The sequence below is a fragment of the Dromiciops gliroides genome, chromosome 3 (assembly GCF_019393635.1).
Source record: "Dromiciops gliroides isolate mDroGli1 chromosome 3, mDroGli1.pri, whole genome shotgun sequence".
Lineage (NCBI taxonomy): Eukaryota > Metazoa > Chordata > Mammalia > Microbiotheria > Microbiotheriidae > Dromiciops > Dromiciops gliroides.
In genome coordinates this window covers 79,284,461-79,307,997 of record NC_057863.1, presented here as the reverse complement: position 1 = coordinate 79,307,997, position 23,537 = coordinate 79,284,461, and the positions used below count along the sequence as shown (strand labels likewise).

General features: G+C 36.8%; 1 protein-coding gene across 1 annotated transcript in view; it reads right to left on the bottom strand.

The window, feature by feature from the left end:
- The window catches only part of KANSL1L (KAT8 regulatory NSL complex subunit 1 like), a 148,132-nt gene that overhangs the window by 5,563 nt on the left and 119,032 nt on the right, over nt 1-23,537 (bottom strand). The window contains exons 7-12 of the mRNA XM_043992796.1: nt 22,280-22,390; nt 20,613-20,750; nt 17,325-17,443; nt 14,403-14,527; nt 12,462-12,513; nt 4,854-4,966 (exon numbers count right to left, since the gene is read on the bottom strand). Of these exons, the coding sequence (XP_043848731.1) occupies nt 4,854-4,966; nt 12,462-12,513; nt 14,403-14,527; nt 17,325-17,443; nt 20,613-20,750; nt 22,280-22,390 (658 nt within the window). The remainder of the gene's footprint in view (nt 1-4,853; nt 4,967-12,461; nt 12,514-14,402; nt 14,528-17,324; nt 17,444-20,612; nt 20,751-22,279; nt 22,391-23,537) is intronic.

The following is a 23,537-nucleotide window of genomic DNA, read 5'->3' as shown; positions in this document are numbered from 1 at the left end:
TTCTAGCCAGAGACAACTTAAAAAAGTAGGAAAGCTCTGTCACACTGGGGTGAGACTAGAGCACAGTCCAGTGTAGGTAATGCCTAGCAACACAGCAACAGGCCTTAGGGGCAACTGAATCATCAGCAGTAGCTTCTGGAGCTCTCAGTCCATAGAAGGTAAAGGGGTTAGATATAACTGGAGGTTGCAGGGATCCTATTGGCACTGGGTGCGGGATTCTGTTGTATTGCCCATACACGGATCTGGGTCCTGGAGTAAGGAGGAGAAGTAGCATGTCAGAGCTTGAAGACACAAGGTAGTAGGGACCCTGATCACATTTTTAGGACAAAAGAGTGCTTGTGGTCATTCAGAGACCAGAGCACAGGCTAAGAACACCTCTCCTTAGATCATACCACCTTGGAATAACTGAAAACATACAGGACTCTAGAACTATCTTTGAAAATAGCTGCATAAAAAACCTGAAGCTTGAGATACTGTGTCCCTTCTACCCCAGAAGAACCCAACTTTAACAAAGTAAAAAGTCAAGAAGTAGCCTGGGGAAATGAGCAAACAATCAAAAAGAAAGAGGGAGGGAGGGAGGAAGGAAGGAAGGGAAAGAGGGAGAAAGATATTATGGTGACAAGGAAGATCAAATATAAATTCAGAAGACAACAAAATTAAAGATGCTACAACCAAAGCCACAAAGAAAAATGTCTATTGATCTCAGGTTGAAAAAGGATTCCTGGGGCAGCTAGGTGGCACAGTGGATAGAGCACCAGCCCTGGATTCAGGAGGACCTGAGTTCAAATCCAGCCTTAGACACTTAACAGTTACTAGGTGTGACCCTAGGCAAGTCACTTAACCCTAATTGCCTCACCAAAAAAAAAAAAAAAGAAAAGAAAAGAAAAAGAATTCCTGGAAGAACTCAAAAAGGATTTTAAAAATCAAATAAAGGATGGAGAAGGAAAATTGAGAAAAGAAATGAGAGTGATGCAAGAAAATCATGGTGGGAAAAAGAGTCAACTGCTTGTTAAAAGAGATACAAGAATACTGAAGAAAATAATACTTTAAAAAACAGACTAGGCCAAATGGTAAGAGAGACATGAAAAAATCACTGAAGAGAACTCCTTAAAAAACAGAATTAGCCACATGGGAAAAGATGTATAAAAATTCAATGGAGGGGCAGCTAGATGGCGCAGTGGATAGAGCACCGGCTCTGGAGTCAGGAGTACCTGAGTTCAAATCCGGCCTCAGACACTTAACACTTACTAGCTGTGTGACCTGGGCAAGTCACTTAACCCCAATTGCCTCGCTAAAAAAAAAAAAAAATTCAATGGAGAAAAGAACTCCTTACAAATTATAACTGGGCTAGTTGAAGTTATTGACTCCATGAGACATCAAAAAGCAATAAAACAATCAAAAGAATGAGAAGAAAATGTGAAATATATTATTGGAAAAACAAATAACATGGAAAAGAGAGATAACTTAAGAATTATTGGACTATCAAGTCATGATAAAAAAAAAAGAGCCTGGACATCATATTTTAAGAAATTTATATTTCAAGGAAATATTTTAAGGAAATTTATAGTCAAGGAAAACTGCCCTGATAGAACCAGAGGGTAACATGGAAACCGAAAGAATCCCCTGATCGCCTTCTGAAAGAGAAGCCAGAATAGAAACTCCCAAGAATATTATAGCCAAATTCCAGGGTTCCCAGGTCAAAAAGAAAATATTGCAAGCAGCTAGGGGGAAAAAACCAAAAAACACTTCAAATATCATGAAGCCACAAGGCAGGATAACACAAGATTTAGCAGTTTCTACATTAAAGAATTGGAGGATTTGGAATATTATATTCCAGAAGGCATGCAGTTAGGTGGCACAGTGGATACAGCATTGGCCCTGGAGTCAGAAGAACCTGAGTTCAAATCTCACCTCTGACACTTACTACCTGTGTGACCCTTGGCAAGTCACTTAACTCCAATTGCCTTAAAACATCTGGAGCCATCTCCAGTTGTCCTCATATATATATATATTGCCACTGGACCCAGATGGTTCTGGAGGAGAGAGGTTGGTGACCTTGTACATCCATGCCTTCCTTAAATCTAATTCATGACATCACATAGATATCATGGTCCTCTTAGAAAACAAAGGACAAACAACAACAATTCCAGAAGCAAAGGAACTAGGATTACAATTAAGAATCACCTACCCAGCAAAATTGAATACAATCCTTCAGGGGGAACAATGGACATTCATTGAAATTGTTGTTTGTTGTCATTCTGAAATGTCTTAACTTTGCACTGAATTGGATTTAAGTAAGGCAGGGCTGTGCAAGGTCATTGTGGCAAGACAGAAATCAGGATGACTGGAGATGGCCCTGGATGTTTGGTTTTGGTTTTTGTTTTTGTTTTTTTAAGGTATTCAGGGTTCAGTGACTTACCCAGGGTCAGACAGCTAATAAACATCTAAGGTAAGATTTGAACTCAGGTCCTCCTGACTTCAGGACCAGTGTTCTATCTATCTACTGTGCCACCTAGCAAATATTCCTGATGAAAAGACCAGAGCTTAATAGAAATATTGGCTTTTAAATATAAGAATTAAAAGATGCATAAAAAGGTAAACAGGAAAAAAATTATAAAAGATTCAATAAGGTCAAACTACTTATATTCCTACATGATATGATAATACATATAACTTATTATTAGGGCATTTAGAAGGAGTATGCACAAAGGGCATGGGTGTGAGTTGACTATGATAGGATGATATTAAAAAAAAAAAGGTGGGGTAAGAAAGAGGAATTCACTGGGAGAACAGGGAAGGGAGAGGTAGAATGGAGTAAAAACATCTCATACACAAGAGGCATGAAAGAGCTTTTAGAGTGGAGGGGAATTAATTAATGTTTGTCCTTCATTCTCAGAGGACCATGACACCGGGGTGACAGATTTAAGTGTGGCAGAGATGTGCAAGGTCACCAATCACACTCTCTTCTCCAAGCTATCTGGGTCCAATGGCAAGATATACATCAGGAGAACTGGAGATGGCCCCAGATGTTTAAGGCAATTGGGGCTAAGTGACTTGCCTAGAGTCACACAGCTAGTAAGTGAGGTAAGATTTGAACTCAGGTCCTCCTGACTCCAGGGCCAGTGCTCTATCCACTGTGCCACCTAGCTGCCCTAGAAGGGAAGATGGGAAGAGGTGGGGGAAGAGTAGTTGAACTTTACTCTCATTGGAATTGGTTCAAACAGAGAATAATATAATATACACACTCATTTGGGTATAGAAATCAAACTTACCCTACAGGAAAGTAGAGGAGAAAAGGTATGGGTCAGGGAGGGAAGCTAATAAAAGGGAGGGCAGATTGGGGGAGACTCAGAAGCAAAACACTTTTAAGGATAGGCAGTGAAAGAGAGAAAGATAAAAGGGGGGAAATAGGATGGAGGGATTCACAGTAATCTTAACTGAAAACAAATTTACAGCAATTTTATCTGATAAAAGCCTCATTTCTCAAATATATAGAATTTATTCAAATTTATAAGAATACAAATCGTTTCCCAATTGACAAATGGCCAAAGATTATGTTTTTAGTTTCAGTTTTCAGATGAAATCAAAGCAATTTATAGTCATATGAAAAAATGCTCTGAATCACTATTGATTAGAAAAGTATAAATTAAAATAATTATGAGGTACCACCCTACACCTATCAGATTGGCTAATATGACAGAAAAAGAAAATGAGAAATGTTGGAGATTTGGGAAAAATAAGACATTAAGATTTTGTCGGTGGGGGTGTGAACTGATTCAGGTATTCTGGAGAGCATTTTGGAACTATGCCCAAAGGGCTATAAAACTATGGATATATTATATATAAATATACCCTTTGACCCAGCAATGTCACTGATAGGTCTATATCCCAAAGAGGTAATTTTTTAAAAAAAAGGAAAAGGAGCTATATATACAAAAATATTTATAGCTACTCTTTTTGTGGTAGCAAACAGTTGGAAATGGAGGGGATGTCCATCAACTGGGGAATGGCTGCACAATTCGTGTTATATGATTGTGATGGAATACTATTGTGCTATAAGAAATGACAAACAGTATGATCTCAGCAAAACCTGCAAAGATTTACATTAATTGATGCAAAATGAAATCACCAGAACCAGGAGACCATTGTATACAGTAACAGTAATACTGTCCCAATAATCAATTGTGAATGACTTAACTATTCTCAACTATACAATGATCCAAGACAATTCCAAAGGACATACAATGAAAAATGCTGTCTGCTTCCAGAGAAAGAACTGGTGGAATCTGAATGCAAATTGAAGCATACTTTTTAAAAGCTATCTTTATTATTCTTGTTTGTTTGGGTTTTTTTTTTTTTGGTCTGTGATTTCTTTCACAACATGATTAATACAGAAATATGTTTTGCATGGCTGTACATGTATAATCTATATCAGATTGCTTCATAAAGAGTGAGGGAGAGAAAGAATTTGGAACTCAAAATTTTAAAAAATACATGTTAAAACTGTTTTTACATGTACTGGGAAAAAATTTTTTTAAAAAGAAATATCCTATTTTATTTACAGAGAACTAAAATACTATTTATAAGTCTTATAAGTCAAAAATAGTTATCACGAAAGTTGGTGAATACATATGTGACAAGGATAATACAGAAATGTGAACTTCATCACTGTGCCATTAACCATAATACCAATACTTTCGGCTGTGAAATGTCTGCCTCTTATGCATAAGGAAAATGGATGTTATGTTCACCCAGTTTTCCAAGGGCTTTTCTTTAGACTGTTTACTTGCTAAACTCACTATGGAATGCTGTATGACTTTTGTTGTCAGGTTTGTTTAATTTATAACACTTGCCTGCTATTTCTTCTGTGCCACTTGCTTTGTTCCCACAGTGACCACCTTGCTTGCTCTCTCTCTTCATATTTTTTATGGCGTAGGGAGAAGACTTCATCAGAAAGATCTTCTATCTGGAATTAGAAATTAAAGTTTACTGCTGCTTCTGTGAAGAATGTTACTAAAAATGATAGGAAGAGCTTTAGTGCATCCTTTACAAGATAGTCTATGGAATAGTAGGATCATAAATTTAAAGCCAGAAGGGACCTTTAGAAGTCTTTCAATCCAACCTCCTAATTTTACAGATGAGGAAAGGAACTCAGGCTCTTCAAGATGAAGTGAAATTGACTAAAACCATACAGATCAAAGCAGAGCCCAAGTCTCCCTGGACTCTAAAACTAGTGTTATTTCCATTACACCAGAACTCTAGAACAAATATGCTTAAAATAAAACATGAGAAGAAGTTATCTACTCTCATTCTTTTAAGGCTGACTTCAAATTCTTTAAAAAGAAGTTTGAAAGCTTAACTTGTGTGATCTTAGCTATATTCAGACTCAGCAAAATGGCAAGCTTTTTGACAGCCTGAACTATTTTTCTATTTTTTATATTCCATTAGCACTTAGGAAAGTGTTTTGTGTGCATCACTCAATAAATACTTTCTAATTCATTAGCTGTTAAAGCTAACAAAAACCGAGTGCCTCAAATAGATTAGATTTTTACCATTCTAGAGTCAAGCCTGTATTCAGATCCCAGATCTCTGATCCTATGATTCCACAAGTTCTCCTGTGAATGACTTCAGGTCTCACCCTTATGGAGCTTACCATCTAATGGGAGTGAGGAAGGTAGGGATAGGTCACATAAATAATGATAATACAAAACAATCCATGATGAGTGCCTAAAAGAAATACTAAGTGCTATGTGAAGGCAGGGAAGGAAAAAATCATGATTGCTGGGGAGGCAGTGTGGGGGGCAGAGGAGTCTTCCTGAAAAAAAGAAAGCATTTGAGTTGGATTTTAAAGAATGCAGAAATGTTCAATAGGATGGGGAGACATTCAAGTATATGGAAGAGTGCAAGCAAAGGAACAAAGATGGAAAAGTGTGGAACATAAGTGTGATGGATAGTAAGGAATTATCTAACCTAGTTGAGAGTAGAGAATACATCAGAGGTTTCAAAACTTTAGGCTGCAAGGCACAAAATGCCAGAGTAATTATAAATCAATATGCAGGGATGTTTCTATTTGAGTTTGACACCTCTGGCCTACATGGAGGAAAATAATGGGAGATAAGACCAGAAAGCAAAGGTGGCCAAATTATGGAGGTCTTTGAATGCTAGGGAAAGGAGTTTAAATTTTATTCAAAAGGTACCAAGGAGCCAAAACCCAAAATCACAGAGGATGTGGGAACCAGAAGGTTCCTTAGAGCCTAGCTTCTTAAACTGGATGTTGCAATCCCATGTGGGGTCACGTAACTGAATTTGGGGGTTGTAAAAAATTGGCAACAGTAAAAGTTTATAGATACCTATTTTATATACCTATATATCTGGGACTGTGTAAAAATATCTCAGGCTAAAAGGGTTTGCAAGTGGAAAAGGTTTAAGAAACCCTGCCTTAAAGATCAAGTCCCACTACCTTATTTTACAGATAAAAAAAGCAAAATCTAGAGAATGGACTTGCCCAATGACACCAAACTAGATAAGTAGAAAACCTAGAAATGGAGCTCAGGCTTTCTGGCAGACAAGGAAGGTTAAGTATGAAGAACTTAAAGAAATGGGAAATCTTGTTAGAAGGTTCTTACAAAAATCATAACAATAATGGTTATAATCTAATATTCAGTAGAATGTGAGCACAGAATCTTCTTTTACATTTCTTTGTATCTCCAGCACTTTGGCACATAGTAAGTGCTTAAATACTTGTTTATTTTATTAAATGGAAGTGGAAATAGAGAAGAAAGTATGGATGCCAGAGACATTAGGAGTGGGGGAGAGAAATCAAGTGGCCTTGGTGGCTAATTGAATATCAGTTGAGGCAGAGGGAAGAGTCAAAGATAAGAAATAGGTCTCAAATACAGTAGACATGGTAAGTGGTAATACTAATGGTAGAGTGAAGTCAGAAGGAAGGCCAGGTTCAGGTGGCAAGAGAATTAGCTTAGTTTGGGACATGTGGTATCTGAGGTGATGGTGGCACTCCTTCCCCACTTCCACCTGTTGGAATCTTTAACTTCCTCTAATGGAAAGATTTTCTTGACCTTTCTTGTTAGTGCTCTGGCCCTCCAGAAATTCTATTTATTTAATTTGTCTAAGTCTTGTATTGTCACTGCCTCTGTTGCCACCCCCCATCTTTAGTATAATGGAAGGTTTTTTTAGGGAAGAGAGGGTTTTTTAATTTAACTTTTTCTGCCAGCACTTATAATAGTACCTTGCCCACATCTGGCATTTAATATTTCTTGCTGAATTGTAAAACACGTCCTATAGGAAATAGCTATGGGTCCAGAACTTGGGGGAAGTAAGGGCTAAAGACATAAATTTTAAAGTCATCTGCAAGAGATGGTAGTTGTAGTAAATGAGATTGCTAAGGGGAAGAAAATAGACTAGAGAACCTTGGCGAACAGCCATTTGAAGAAACTAAGAAGAGGGTAAGATACCAGTGAAAGAGGTGCAGTAGTTAAAGGAAGAAAAATCAGGAGAGTATGCTATCTCTGAAGCCAAGGTAAAAGAAAGTATCCAAAGAGTAAACAGACTGAAATGGACCTACTTAGGAGGTCATTCAACAAAAAGTTCATTCAAACATGTTTAACTACCTACCACTATGCTGAGCTCTGCACAACCCCCCTTCCCCCACCTCCCCCCAAACACATGCATGCACTTGAGCATGCACACAGTCTTTTCCTTCAACAGTTTACACTCTCCTGGGACAGGGAAAGGGAGATAATACAATATGTATAAGCTAAGTAAATACAAGGTAATTTGAAGAGGGAATGAGCACACTACTACTAAGTGGGGAACAAAGAAGATACATAATGTGGGATTTGGTATCAGATCCAAGCCTCAACTTCTAATTTCTATTATTGAAGGGGGGTACATGGTGTTAGCCTGTGCAAAGGCATGAGGACAGGATAACAGACTGTGGAGCTCAAGGCACTTGAGTAGGCCAATTTGCCTAAAAAGAATACATGAAGGGGAACAATAGTAATTAAGCTTGGAACTAAGCCAGACTGTGGAGGACTATAAATGCTACACTGAGGAATTTGTACTGTTATGTGGGAGAATATGTTCAAATCTATACCATTGGAAGATTATTTTTGTACCTAAAGAGAAGACTGATTAGAGAGGGGAGAGATTGAAAGCAAGAAGATACATTTGGAGCCTATTGCAATATCTAGGTAACGTGGGCCTGAACTAAGGTAGTGGCTGTGTGAGTGAAGAAGAGGCAGGTGTGGGAAATGCTATGGAGGCAGAATTGAAATGACAGGGTAACTGGATGAATAATGAAGGAGGGAGGCAGAAGAGGTAGTGATAGAAAAAAACACGGTGCCTTCAACATAAAAAAAGTTGGAGGAGAGGCAGATGTAGGAGAGAAAAAAATGATCAAAGTTGGGTGGACTTGGGGAGGAAGGAGCATGAGATGTGAAATGGGTTTCCCTTTTAGGATCATAGACTTAGCTGAGAGGGATCTTAGAGGTTTCCCTCCCTCATTTTACAGATAAGGAAACAGGTACAGAAAAATGGCAGTGACTTGTCCCTATTCAAACAGAGAGCAAGTGACTTAAAAAATATTTTTGTAAGACCTGAGCATGTTTGGGAAGAGGCCATTAGAGAGGGAAGAAAAGAGGGGGGATTGAAGGAAAGAAAGAAGATAAATAAGCTGCTGTCAGAGTGACTTAGTCTTCTCAAGGAAGTATAACAATTCAAGTTGGTATAATAACAACAAAAACAATCACAATAATAGCTATGTGCCAGGCATTGTGCTAAGTGCTTTACAATTATTATTTCATATGATTCTCACAACAACCCCTGAGAGAGATGCTATTACCTATTCCCATTTTATTATCCCCATTTTACAGGTGAAGAAACTGAGCCAAATGGAGATTAAGTGACTTGCCCAGGGTCATACAACTAGTAAGTGTCTGAAGCTGGATTTGAACTAGGTCTTCCTGACTCCAGGCCTAGTACTCTGTCCAATGTGCCACCTCATTGTATTAATAAGAAAAAAACAATCAAGGTTATATACTGCCTATTTCCTAGTAAGGAATACTACAATAGAATTTTTCATTTCCAAATAACCCTGACCATGATCTGCTTTTCTGTTCCTTCAAGAATATGTCTTCATCAAGAAATTCTCTAAATGGATAGACAGACAGATAGATAGATCCCATTGAAACCAATTCCCAAGAACATTCCATTTTTTAATTGTGATGGAATTTTAATGTGCAAACCATTTGAAATTATATTCTCAGATGAAAGAGGTGATACATAGTATCTCTATAGTTAATTAACAAGGGAAAAATAGTTTTCTGAAGCCTGGAGAAAGCAGAAATACACCCTTTTACCACCTGCCTTTTCCCTCTAAACTCCTGTTTTTTGGGTAATGAGGGAGGAAGGGGGGGGGAGTAACTTTTCTATCTCACCTAAGGCCAAAGTGTAGCAGCCATTCATGGGCCTGGTCCCACACTGTTGATCTGCAAGGAATCTTGGTTTTGCTTCACTTACTGGTGCTCAACTTGGTTCAGACATTCATTTGGCTTTAGACATAACAGCAGCAAAGAACTCCTGAGCGCAAGTGATCCCCTAGCCTCAGCTTCCCCAGTAGCAGGGACTACAGGCCTGCATCACGCCTCCTGTACAATTTGCATGTTTCTTGTTTGTGTCAATGGGAAGTAATTAGGAATATTTAGGGTAAAAAAGAACTATTGTGTATTAATGGGTAATCACTACTCAACAATTGAAGAAAGTCATTATGAAAAACTGTCCTCTAAAAAGTATATAATTAGGAACTTTTGTTACTGAGAGGTTGTCTTTGGTCCCTGTCCATGTAACAACCATATCTTTGTCATAAGGATTTTGTTACTAAATCCAAAGCCCAGGAAATGTAACATAGTATACTTCTCTGACATGAAAACTTAGTATACCTGCCATAATGGAATTGTAGCTATTTCCTACATAAGGCTGAACTTTATTGTGCAGAAAGAATTCTTTACTGTGAGAACCAACATAAATCATTAATCACTAAACTGAAAACTTTAATGAAACCTCCAGAAAGCAAATAAGATATTTCATGTTCACCCCCCCACACCCATTCCTTTACAAAGGGTCCTCTTATCTATCATATTGGATATTTATAGAGATTTTCATTGTAGTCTAATCTGAAGTACAAAAACATTTTACAGTTATCATTGATGGCCTTTTTGGTGGACCCTCTAAAACTCAGCTAGATGGTGTAGTGGATAGAGTACTGAGCCTGGAGTCAGGAAGATTTGAGTTCAAATTATTTAACCCTTATTTGTCTCAGTTCCTCATCTGTAAAACTGTGACACACTGGAGAAGGAAATGGCAAAGTATTCCAGCATCTTTGTCAAGAAAACCCCGTGGACAAAGGGCATGGAATCACATGAAATTGGACATGACTGAACAACAAAAACTAAAACCTATTTAGAAAGATTTGTCTGGTCCCTAACACCAGAAAATGATTTCTTTCAAAGCATTTTTAATAGTCGGCTTTGAAGAAGATTGTGAATGAACTTTAACCAATGAAGATGTTAGAGGCTGAGACACATTTTTATTTTCATAATTTTACTACATTTGAAACATACCTGATATTCTTAGGAATGGTGTGCAGGGATGGGTGGTTAGGTGTTTGGCATATGTATACTTTTTTTTTTTAATTAAAAAAAAATAGGGGGGGCGGGGCAATGAGGGTTAAGTGACTTGCCTAGTTAGTGTCAAGTATCTGAGAGTGGATTTGAACTCAGGTCCTCCTGAATCCAGGGCCGGTGCTTTATCCACTGCGGCACCCAGCTGCCCCCGTATGTATACTTCTAAGGGATTAATACTTTTTAGATATTTGAAGAGCATTATTTTATTTCATTGTCTGGGGTAAGTCAATTCAACATGCATTTATTATGTGCCAGGCACAGTTATAACTAAGTGCTGAGGATGAAAATGAAGGCAACAACAGTCTCTGCTGCCAAAGCTCACAAAAAGGGGGTGAACAACTATGTACACATATAAAGGTCTTTAAAGGCCAGAGGATATTATATTTGTTTCTGGAGGTAATAGAGATTTATTGAATAAGGGAGTGCCTCTCTAAAGTGCTATACCTTAGGTAGGTTCTAACATTCTTCCTTTTGAGGCAGCTGGGTGGTGCTCAGTAAATAGAGCATTGGGCATGGAGGCCGAAAGACCTGAATTCAAATCTGGTCTCAGATACTTAGCAGCTGTGTAACCCTGGGAAAGTCACAACCTGTTTGTCTCAGTCTCCTTAACTGTAAAATGACTATAATAATAGCATCTATCTCCTAGGGTTGTTTTGAGGATCAATGCACTTAGCAGAGTACCTGGAACTTAGTAGGTGTTACATAAATACTAACTATCATCAATAATCAATCCTTCTCACTATTATTATAATGCTGGTAACATAAGTTGAGTTTAAATATGCTGAAGCAGTTCTGTAGAAAGCATTTAAATCTAAAGCACTTAGTATCCCATTGAAGAGGTATAATTCCTGAAGTACCAAAAGAACTTCATGATTCAATGATTCAGCAAACTGACTTACAAAATGGGCCTGCATTGAGCCTCCTATGATTTTACTCATGGGCCCCTGTATTTCCATTCATTTTTCAAGTAAACACAGAATCCGAGAATTTTAATTTTACTTCCCTTATTTAAGCCCCTCCCCTCCCCAGTTTGGCTCATTGGGCATGGGAGGAGTGGAAGAGAACACTCAGTCAGCTGTGATGCCCACTCACTCAAGTGCTTCACAGGCAAGCTAGGAAGTGTGAACTGCATGAACTTCTGTGGCCTCCAAGAGAAAGGGGCCTCTGCCTTTATAGTTTAAAATTATGCCAGAGGTGAAAGAATCTGTAGAAGAAAAATGTCTGGGTTGCTGGAGGAATTTTTTCTTTACTAAGTTGCTGCTACTTTTTCTACTGCTTTCATGCAAATATTTGAGTTCTGAAAACTTCCTGTAGTAAAACTTGGGGAATTCAAACTGTTTTAAGTCTAAAAAAACCCCAAGATTCTGCCACATTCTTTGTTCAGTAAGGAAATGTGGCTTTCTACTTGATTAATTTAAGAACTACAAACCAAAGTGAAGCTTAAAATGACTGGCCTATTAACATACCCAGATAAAAACAAATGTTTTAATATCAGACCATTTGCAGAAGAAAAAAAAAGAAAGGTGACATAGATGTTTGTTATGTTCTTTTAATTTCTTTCAATAATGGAACTGGGTACAATGACAGTGGCTCTAGCCCCATGTAATCCAAAACCAATGAAAAGAGCTTGAAGTCAAATCAGTTAGTTTAGAAGTCTGCCCCCTCCCTCAGACCCCTCTCCCAAGGCCTTTGTAATTTCAAATTCACTTTCAGAGTATAACTACAATTTGCATTTTTCCTTTCAATAAAAAGACAACTTACTTCTTCACCTAAATGAAATTCTTCCAAAGGTTGAAGATCAACAATCCTCCAGCTGTTGAAGATATAAATTGGTTTCAAATATTATTCATTTACCAGAATTGAAGTTTTAACTCTTTTTAAAAATCAATGATTATTTATTAAGCACCTACTATGTGCCAGGCACTGGGCTAAGTGTTGGCAACACAAAGACAGAAACTGGAACAATTCTGGGGAGAGACATGTCCTTACATAAGTATACACAGAACAGAGACAGATACAAGGATGGTGGTTAAAGGAAGGAGGGCACTCTCACTTGGGAACATCTGCAAAGGCTTCATGTCCAAGATGACAGCTACATCTCGATGAGCGAGTCCACAAGGCAGAGGTGAGGAGGGAGTGCATTCCAGACATGAGGGAATAGCCAGTGCAAAGCTACTGAGGCTGGAGAAGTACCATGTGCACAGAAGAAAAAAGAAGGCCAGTATGACCAGATCCCAGACTATGGAAGGAGAAGGAGGCGGAGCATACAGTGATGTTCAAAGGACAGGTAGGGCCAGCTTGTGAACAGAGTATAGAAGCAGAAGTAACAGTCTACATGCCTTCCCTTGTTATTTCTATAAGCAAGTCTCCTTTTAAAAAGAATGAGATTTTTACAAAAGATACAAAAAGTTTCAAATGAAAATCTGGGGAAAATAAATAGAGGCTTCATTTCTGTCAATAGAATGAACCCCAATCTGAGACTAGTTTAATATCTGAACTCAGATAATTTTGAACCAAGTTGTATATGAGTTCTTCTTTAAAAATATAACTGGAAATACTTCATTTCCCACTTAACCTGATTTTATCTAGGCTATCTCTAAGTATTCTGTATACACTGCTAATTCTCTTATTATCTCACAGGGTAAATCAAGGCAAAGCAGTAGTCAATGTTCATTAAGCACCTGCTATGTGGAAAGCACTGGGGAGGGGGGGGGAATAACAGGTAAATAAGACACAGTCCCTGCCTTCAAGGAACTCATGATTTACCAGAATATTCACTTTCCAAGACCCAGTAGGCTGAAGCACCAAAAATAAATCCCACCCCCTTTAGCCTGCACTGCTGCCACAGTCTCTTTACTGATGTCCTGACCTGCTTCTCCTATGCTCTGCCCCCTCTAATTCATCTTGCATGCCATTTTTATAATGGTACACCCCTATAAATACCATAGAAACACAAACCTTGCCAAGAACATAAGGTTCATACTTCTAACCTTTGTGTTCAAGGATGTCTGTCCACAGTCTAATCTCATCTTTCCAAGGATGGTTGTTTATTCATTGTATCCTGAATTGGGTGTCTCTGTTCATAGAATGCCTCTACCCCCCACTCCCTTCCTTGTTGCTTAAAGCCTTCTTAAAAGCCAAACCCCTCCTCTTTCATGAAGCCCTCCTAGGCCAGACTGGTATCTAGCTCCTCTGAAGCCACAGTACTTACCTTACTCTTGCTACCAATAAGTGAGCAATGGAAAATGTGCTTTCTTGTCATTAATTTCTTTTACTACTTTTTATGTCATTGTTTAAAATATTATGTAGTAATTCTTTGTTTATTGAGTTTAGATTGTAAAGTTATTAGACAGAAGTATGAGATATCTTCTATTTCTTCCCTACCACCATCACTGTGTTCAAATGCCTTGCATACAGTAAGTCAATTAATTAAAATCTTTTGACTAAAGATAAAATTTAGAGTAGGTATAAAAGAAATCAAGTAAGGGCCATTAATAAGAATTGAACATTTTTATAAAAATTAACTTTACATTAATAACTAGTGAAAATGTTTAAATTTGCTTGTTGTTTTTTATGTTGAACCTCAATTGTTCTTTCATGATAAGAGAAGCAGAAAAGTGAAATATAACACTATCTTGTGGCTGAAATGTAGCAATATTTTATAAGAATATTTTTTTCTAAATCAGGAAGGAAAATGTATACCTTGGAGTAAGTATCTCTTTATATTGCAGCTTCTCCAACTTGGCTGGGGCCACTAGTGACATAGGAATCACAATATTATCGATGTCATAAGAGCTCTCACTTCTTAATCTCCGCCTTGTAGAATTCTGCAAAAGATGATTTTGCAAAGCAATCTATAGTTGAATGGGGTCTACTGTACTTAAGACAAACCTAAAGATTGAAGGAACAGATTCTCTTTTTCTAAAATGTATGTGTCATAATTATGAGGTTTTGAACTCTAGCTCTAAAATCTGAAGAAAAAAGAACTGGGAAAGCCTAACTTTGAAATCCTCATTGTAACCTAAAACCAAAATATGTATTTAAAGTTATAGCCTATTTTTTGGATCAAATAATTCATTAAAATTATCCTGTGCATTAAAATCCAAGCCCAGTTTTGTGTGCCTACCCACCTTCTTTTCATAGCTCATTCAACTTAAGCCAAAAGAATCTAATTGCAGCTAATTGCAGCTGCCCAGAGCAGGGACTCTTTTTAAAAAATTTTAAAGTATTTTATTATTTTCCAGTTACATATAAGGGTAGTTTTCAACATTTGTTTTCACAGGATTTTTAGTTCCAAATTTCTTTTCTCCCACCCTTCCTTCCCTCTCTCCTCCCCTCCCTCCCTCCTGCTCAAGATGGAAAGCAGTCTGATATAGGTTGTATATATGTACAATCACATTAAACATATTTTTACATTAGTCATCTTGTGAAAGAAGAATCAGAACACAAGGGAAAAACCTCAAAAAAGAAGGACAAATAAAAACAGTCCAAAAGTAGAAACAGTATGGTTCAATCTGCATTCATAATCCATAGTTCTTTTTTTCTGGATGTTAAGAACATTTTCTATCATGAGTTCTTTGAAACTGTTTTAGATCATTGCACTGCTGAGAAGAGCCAAGTCTATCCCCATTGTTCATCACACAATGTTGCTGTTACTGTGTACAATGTTCTCCTGGTTCTGCTCCTCTCAGTCAGCATCAGTTCATGTAAGTCCTTCCAGGTTTCTCTGAACTCCTCCTGCTCATTGTTTCTTACAGCACAATAGTATTCCATCACATTCATATACCATTTGTTTAGCCATTCCCCTATTGGTGGGCATTCCCTTGATTTCCAATTCTTTGCCACCACAAAGAGAGCTGCTATAAATATTTTTGTACATGTGTGTCCTTTTCCATTTTCTATAGTTTCTTTGGGATACAGACCTAGCAGTGGTACCACTGGGTCAAAGGGTATGAACAGTCCCATAGCCCTTTGGGCATAGTTCCAAATTGCTCTCCAGAATGGTTGGATCAGTTCACAGCTTCACCAACAATGCATTAGTGTTCCAATTTTTCCACAGCTTCTCCAACATTTATTATTTTCCTATTTTTGTCATATTAGCCAATCTGATAGGGGTGAGGTGGTACCTTGGAGTTATTTTAATTTGCATTTCTCTGATCAATAGTGATTTAGAGCATTTTTTCATATGGCAATAGATAGCTTTGATTTCTCCATCAGAAAATTGCCTGTTCATATCCTTTGACCTTTTCTCAACTGGGGAATGACTTGGATTCTTGTAAATTTGACTTAGGTCCCAATATATTTTAGAAATGAGGCCTTTATCAGAAATGCTGGCTGTAAAAATTGTTTCCCAGTTTTCTGCCTCCCTTCTAATTTTGGCTGCATTACTTCTGTTTGTACAAAAACTTTGTAATTTAATGTAATCAAAGTCTTCCATCTTGCATTTCATAATGTTCTCTATCTCTTGTTTGGACATAAATTGTTTTCCTCTCCATAGATCTGAGAGGTAAACTATTCCTTCCTCTCCTAATTTATCTATGGTATCACCCTTTATGTCTAAATCTTGAATCCATTTTGACCTTATTTTTGTATAAGGTGTAAGGTGTTGGTCCATGCCTAATTTCTGTTTCAAAGTCTTCCATTTTCCATTTCATAATATTCCAGGGAAGGGACTCTTAACCTGGCATCTATGAAATTGTGTGTGTGTATGTTTGATTTTTAGTATTTTGGTAACTATATTTCAATCTAATTGGGTTTTGTTTTTTTGTATTTTGTGTTGTACATTTTTTTGGGGTGAGGAAACTGGGGTTAAGTGACTTGCCCAGGGTCACAGAGCTAGTAAGTGTTAAGTGTCTGAGGCCAGATTTGAACTCAGGTCCTCCTGACTCCAGGGCCAGTGCTCTATCCACTGTACCACCTTTAAAACAGGGTTAGGTTGGCCTTAGTCATTTCTAAGTCTCCTTCCAGCTTCATCTTGCAGCCATAAAACAAGTGTGGCCTCAGCTCCTGTTCTCCTGCCTTCACTTGTCAACAAGTCGAATTCCAGTGGTGGCTACATTAGGAAGTATGAGCCTAGGCAGGACCTAGTGGACCAAACTTACTTTCCTAAGTCCAATTCTGCATGCATGAAGCACTCAGCAAAAGAAGAAGACATGGTTAGAGCTGCTTTTTTTTTTTTAAACAGAATATTAAAAAGGACCTTTTAGTTTCATCAAATTCATCAAATTTGGTTTCATCAAAATACGGTAGTTCAAATCAGCTCCCTCCTCCTCCCACCATTTAAAAAATCTGAACCTGTGGTTTCACTACTGTAGGAAATTATGCAGATCAGCAACTGTTTGATAATTCATAGTCTTGGAGAACGGCCTGGGGCATTACTGAGAGGATAAGTAACTTGTCTGGGGTCATACAGCCAGATATGAAGGAGGCAGGCCTTGAACCTGGGGTTCTCCTAACCCAGAGGCTATCTTTATAGGCTGTGGCCTTCTCCTTACTCTAGTAGTAGATGAGTAAAAATGAGGGCTGTTACAGATGGGCAAAATACTCTTTCCTACAGCAAAAAGAAAACATATAAACAGAACTTATTTTTAAGATTCTATGTAGTAATCAACTAAAAATACCTACTTGTGATGAATTCTGGGCTGATCTAGATATCACATTGATATTAGGGACCGCAGTAAAACTATTATGGGATCCTGATTCTGTATGTTGTAAAGCAAATTCTTCAAACCCATTTCTTTCTCCTGTCAGAGAAGGAAACATTGAGAATGTAGTAAATTTAAAAGTAGTTAATGGAGTTGAAACAGTTAACATTTCAAAACGAGTAGTAAATCAGTATGCTATGTAGGTCCCACATTATCAAGCAGGCACAAACCTGTTTATACTGCTCCCAGGGGAAAACCAATGCACTACAAAGACCTGAGGGAACCCTTTTTTTTCTCTTTCCAGATGCCTATCACAACTGAAAACAAATCCCGTTTTTTTAAGCAACATGCTATAAAAGTGCTAATACTACCTTAATAACTGCTTCCACAGAAATATTTTATTATCTGTAAATTACTGTGTTTAAGTTTATATCTGAGATTAACCTGGATTTAACAACTTATGAAAAGTCAGCCTTTATAGTTTATTAACATTAGTTAATAAGATCATCCCAGTAGTTACACATTTTAATAAAAAGGGTCTTAATGACCAAAGAAATCACATACGGTTAATTTGGAAGATGGAAACTTGGTGATACAATATTCAGAGCTGTTACCAAATCTTGAGAGATCCCTAGGTGTGGAAAATGTACAAAAAGTGGCTTGGTATAACAGAAGCAGCACATCCATCTGGTGCCAGTCCAAATATGTTGGTGTTAGAAGACCTCTCTATTCCAGGCCCAGCTCCACGGCTTGCTAGCCATGTGACTATGGCCAAGTAGTGGCCTAAGATTCTGTTTCCTCACTTTTAATTTAGTGATAATGATACTTGCACTTCCTGCTGCATGGGTTTTCCATGGGGGTGGGGGTAGGGAGAGGAATGGGAACTTTTATAACTCATGAATGACCTATAACAAGGCAGCTTCTTTTGTATAAGCATTTTCCTTCTCTGTAAAACCAGAGAAGAGTCTGGGATCATCTCTAAAGTATCTTTAATCTCTGTCCTGTGATTCTGTAGTATTAAACAAGTTTTGGAAATAAGTGTCTTTTTTCAGAATGTTCCTCAATTTTCACATTTTTTTGACATGAGCAAGTTTATTTGAAATATTTCCTGTTATTTCACCTTGAACTGCAGCCTGATTTAGACAAGTTCTTTAACACTTTGAAATAAAGTTTTATTACTGCATTATTGCCAAGGAAATCACATGTACTGTACCCCTACCCAAGTCCCTACCAAAGTTCCCAAAGCCCTTACTTATTCCACTTCCTTTGTTAACACTCTCACTAATGACAAAGCACACAGACTAAGCAAGGGCTCTAAGGTCCTTGGTAAGGATTTTTTTGTTTGTTTGTTTTTAACTAGACCTCTACTTTCATTTGTATAGGAGACTATCTAATAGGACATTCTTCTGCCAACGTAGGGCAATAATTCCTCTGCCCCTTATTGTCTGAGAGAGGCGGCATTCCTCTGCCCCTTATTGTCTGAGAGAGGCGGCATACACTGTACAAACACTGATTCTGGAATTAGGAAAGCCTAGAGCTTGCATCCCACCTCTGACACACAGGGACTTTCAGACCCCAGGCACTTCACAGTCTCTCGGTGCTTCTCAGCAGTAATCCCCAAATTATAAAATATTTCAGGGTGGTAGAGTCTGAATCTAGGTTTCATTGTATCATTCCATATACTCTCCAGACATGCAAAAATTAAAAATTCTCAATGCCTACAAGTGGGGAACAAGAGATTTACCTCATATATGTCCTTAAGAGACTTTCCTACTTGAATTTTTGTTTGTTTGTTTTTGTGGGGAAATGGGGGTTAAGTGACTTGCCCAGGATCACACAGCTAGTAAGTGTCAAGGGTCTGAGGCCAGATTTGAATTCAGGTACTCCTGAATCCAGGGCCAGTACTTTATCCACTGTGCCACCTAGCTGCCCCTTCCTACTTGAATTTAACAGCCAAAGGACAGAGAATCTTAATTTATCAGAGGACAATAAACATATAACTGTAATAAGCATCTTACACGAGCAAGCTGAAGAATCTGTGAGTACAGGCCTGGCAAAGGACTATATGTGTATCACTCTAGAACCAGGTTAACTATGTCTGTGGAGGCTCATCACAACATCAGTCATCTTTGTGGATATTCAGTCATTTTAGTTGTGTCCGACTCTTCCTGACCCCATTTGGGGTTTTCTTGGCAGAGATACTGGAGTGGCTTGTCATTTCCTTCTCCAGTTCATTTTACACATGAGGAAAGTGAGGTAATCAGGGTTAAGTGACTTGCCCAGTCACACAGTTAATGTCTGAGGCCACATTTGAACTCAGGTCTTTCTGACTCCAGATGCAGCACTCTGTCCACTGTGCCACCTAGCTACATGGTTATCCAGGTACTAGATGATGAATTCTTGTGGTCATAGTAATTTATTTAATAATATATTAAATCATAGAGTGAGTGTGATCTGACTCCATAGAGAGGGTATCACACTAGTGAAAGCAGAGATATTTTAAAATACGGAGTTTATTTCTTTTTAAATAAAAAAATAGAAACATCTTGATGGTACTACACTAATCTCCAAGCAGAACTCTTAGATTCAGACACAATGTTAACAGGCAATATAGATCAGAAAGCACCACTGCAACAAACACAGAATTTAGGTGTTTTAGTATTATAACTTATCATGTTCTATGATTTTTAATCATATAGCAGCATCAGAGGAATAATGGTATTAACAAGATGGGACTTTGTTTTAGGGAGAAGTCAGAGGTCATTAAAAGTGTTTTGCAATTTCCCATATGAAATTCAACGTACTCTTTTCTTCTTTTTGATTCTAAGCCCAGTTCATTATCTATCTACAGCATCCCTTTAAGATATAGGTACTGATATCTCAGTACATTTGTAAATATATACATATATACACACACATATAGACCAATTTTATATCTACATCTGTATACAAATAAAGACATAGATATAATAAAATAGATACAAAAGACAGATATAGATATAACATTGGTCAATACCTACATATATATATACATACATACATATACATAAACATGCACACATATATATTATATATGTGTTGATAAATAGACAGACAGACATACACATACCTTAAATACCATCATCTGTGAAAATTCAAAACTGAAGGTCATCAAAAGGGGAAGGGAGATATGTAGTGACTATAAATAGGCTTCAGCATATTAATAAATGATGAATTATGTGCATGAAACAGTATGTTTGTATAGCAGGTTTTTATTCCTTTAACCTACCTATTGCTGTTTCACTTAAGTGCCTTTTCTTTCTTGCTTGTAATAACTGTGCTGAAGTTTCTGACCTGGTCTGGGGTTTACATATGGGGGAGTATCCACTTCTCCATGGGGTAAGAGTAGTATTCTGTGTAATATGTGCTACAGAAAACAAAAACAACAACAAAAAAGTAAATAGGGCCTTTTAATGAATCAATACAAATAGATAATGATAGGTTCAATTAAAATCTTTACTTAAATTTATTTTTTTTAATTTTTTTTTTTTAGTGAGGCAATTGGGGTTAAGTTTCTGAGGCCAGATTTGAACTCAGGTCCTCCTGACTCCAGGGCCAGTGCTCTATCCACTGTGCCACCTCGCTGCCCCTTTACTTAAATTTAAAAATCTCTTGTATATACAGGCTCAAAAAATCCAAACTTTTAAATATCATAATGGATAGAAGACCAAAACTACAAAATCTGGAAATTTATCCCCAAACAGCTTATTGAGATGGAGAAGAGGTATATATTGGCAACATCAACCTCTACCTGGGTTTCTCATAGTTTTCCCCTCTCCTCCCCCCCAAAAAAACCCAACCTCAATTCAGCCACATTTTCATGACTGTTAAGGAAGTAGATCTTGCCTAACAAACTGGAAAAGCAATGCAAAGAGCTTATCCTCTTTACAGGGAATGGTCAACTAGTACAGAAAAACCCAGAATACAACCAGCCCAGTTTCCTTTGTCTCACAAAAGTTCAGTTTCTTCCCCACACTGGGAGCCATTAGTTGTCTATCTGTGTTGCATGAACTAATTCAGATCTCAGATGTTTTTCAAACCTCCTCAAAAGTTCAGAATTGTGAAGATTCTCTTCCCTAATCTATCCTCCTCTTCCACCCCTCCTCCAACTTGGACAAATTTGCTTCTACATGTCCATTTTGCTCATCTGTTAAACCTTTCTCATTTCAAATAATTTGCAGGTTAGTCTTGTTTAGCTCAGATGAGAATAGAATTTCAGCCTTCTCTGCTCACAAATACTCATTGGCAAAGATTTTCATGGGCAAAATTTCTGTTTTTCAATTCCTAAAAATGTTATCAGTAATATATCCAGAATGCTGTATGTAACAACAACAATAATAACAAAAAATTAAGTCTGCAAATGTCAAACTGTTAAAATAAAAATCATGAACAGCAAAGAAAATAAAAATGCCAGTTAAAGTATTATAGATACCTGTGCACATAAAAATCTGCTGAAAACTAAAATTTTACAGGGAAATAATGACTAATAGAAAAGAATAACTCATCAGAATCAGCCAATTCTTTACACTTCCATTTCTGTTACTTTCCCCTTACTACCATATCTACAGAGAAGGTAAATTATTATTCCTGAGTAACATTTGTTAATTTCCCAACTACTATACTTCTATCTCATTATGTCATAGGATACCAATAACAATCAGCTTAAACTGGATTGTACTGCCTCAATTTTAGCCTTTTACAACAAACAGGAAGTTCAAGTATGTACAAAAATATTTTATGGAAAAATAATCTAAAGTTCATAATTGTGGTCTATAAAATGAAGAAAGAACTTAAAATTGTTATTCCTGCATCGAATGATGTTTAGAAAATGGAAATTAGCAGAATAGAGTTGAGCCAACAATGCCTATGATGCTAAGATTTTTACATGGGATATACCAGTTGAAGGAGATAAGATGCATTCATCTTCCAACAATGTACATTCAGCCGGGTCTCCTTTAATTTCATTCTTTTTTAACAGTGTTTCAAAATGTAAATGAAGTGGAACATCTGAAAAATGAAAAAAAAAGGAAGAAAAATATATTCCATCAATAAATTTTACATTTTCTAAATGAAAAATTTATTCTTTCCTTCTGTTTATAAGCTGCATAGTATTTTAGGAAAACAATAGTTTTAGAAGTTACAAATATCAGATTTGGCAAATAACTTTTCTAAATGACTTGTTAATAATATTTTAGAAGTTATTTAAATGTGCATTACTAACCTGATATACAAGATTAATAATGTTTTTAAACAGATGTAGAAAAATACAGTACAACCCATAAGCCAATATCAGCAATTTAAAAATATTATATAAAAGGTATACAAAGGTATCCAAATTCCTTGTTGCTTGATTTCTAGGAAAATGGAAAACTAGATGTTCCAAATGATTCTATCAAAAATGCCAAGTGTCCCAAAAGTTAGTTCAATTTAAAGCTTTAATAACTTCAGAAGTATAAATGCTACAAACATACAAACCCCCAACATTAGAAATGTTGATTATTTAAATTTTAAATATGAAAATTTCTTATTAAAATTTAACATCACCAACATTTTGTCCTATATATCACTCTAGTTGACTTTTAAACTTTGTAAAAACTCAGCGAATGACAGGATTGCATTAAGCCTTAATATCATCCAAAGAATGAGGTCTTGATGCATACATGACATTTTTGACATGACACCACAAGAAAGAGTCAAATGGAGACAGACTGGGTGACTGATGTGGTCAAACAAGAGATAGTGTATAAGGACAAGGTGCCCCATGTGGTTAAAATTAAAACAAAAAATGTATTATCCATTGTATATTTTGAATGCAATGTATACATTGTATAATGCATACAATTAGTCATACAATTATTTAAAAATCACAAAACTAAGTCTAAATGAAATTTTAAAAAACTTTTGCTATTTTTTATAAATGTGTAGCATTTGTCTTCTTAAGTCATTAAAGCTTAAAACTTCTTTAAGACTTTTGTGACATTTTGTAATAGCAAACCAGATAGGCTTAAAGCTTTACAGTTTGAATCAATGAAGTTTTATTGAAATTGCTAAACACTGTAAAGATATTGAAATGATAGGTGTCATAATTCACATATTTAATACTATAGTATGACTACAACCATCTAATCTTTGTTTTTACAAAAGTTAAATACCT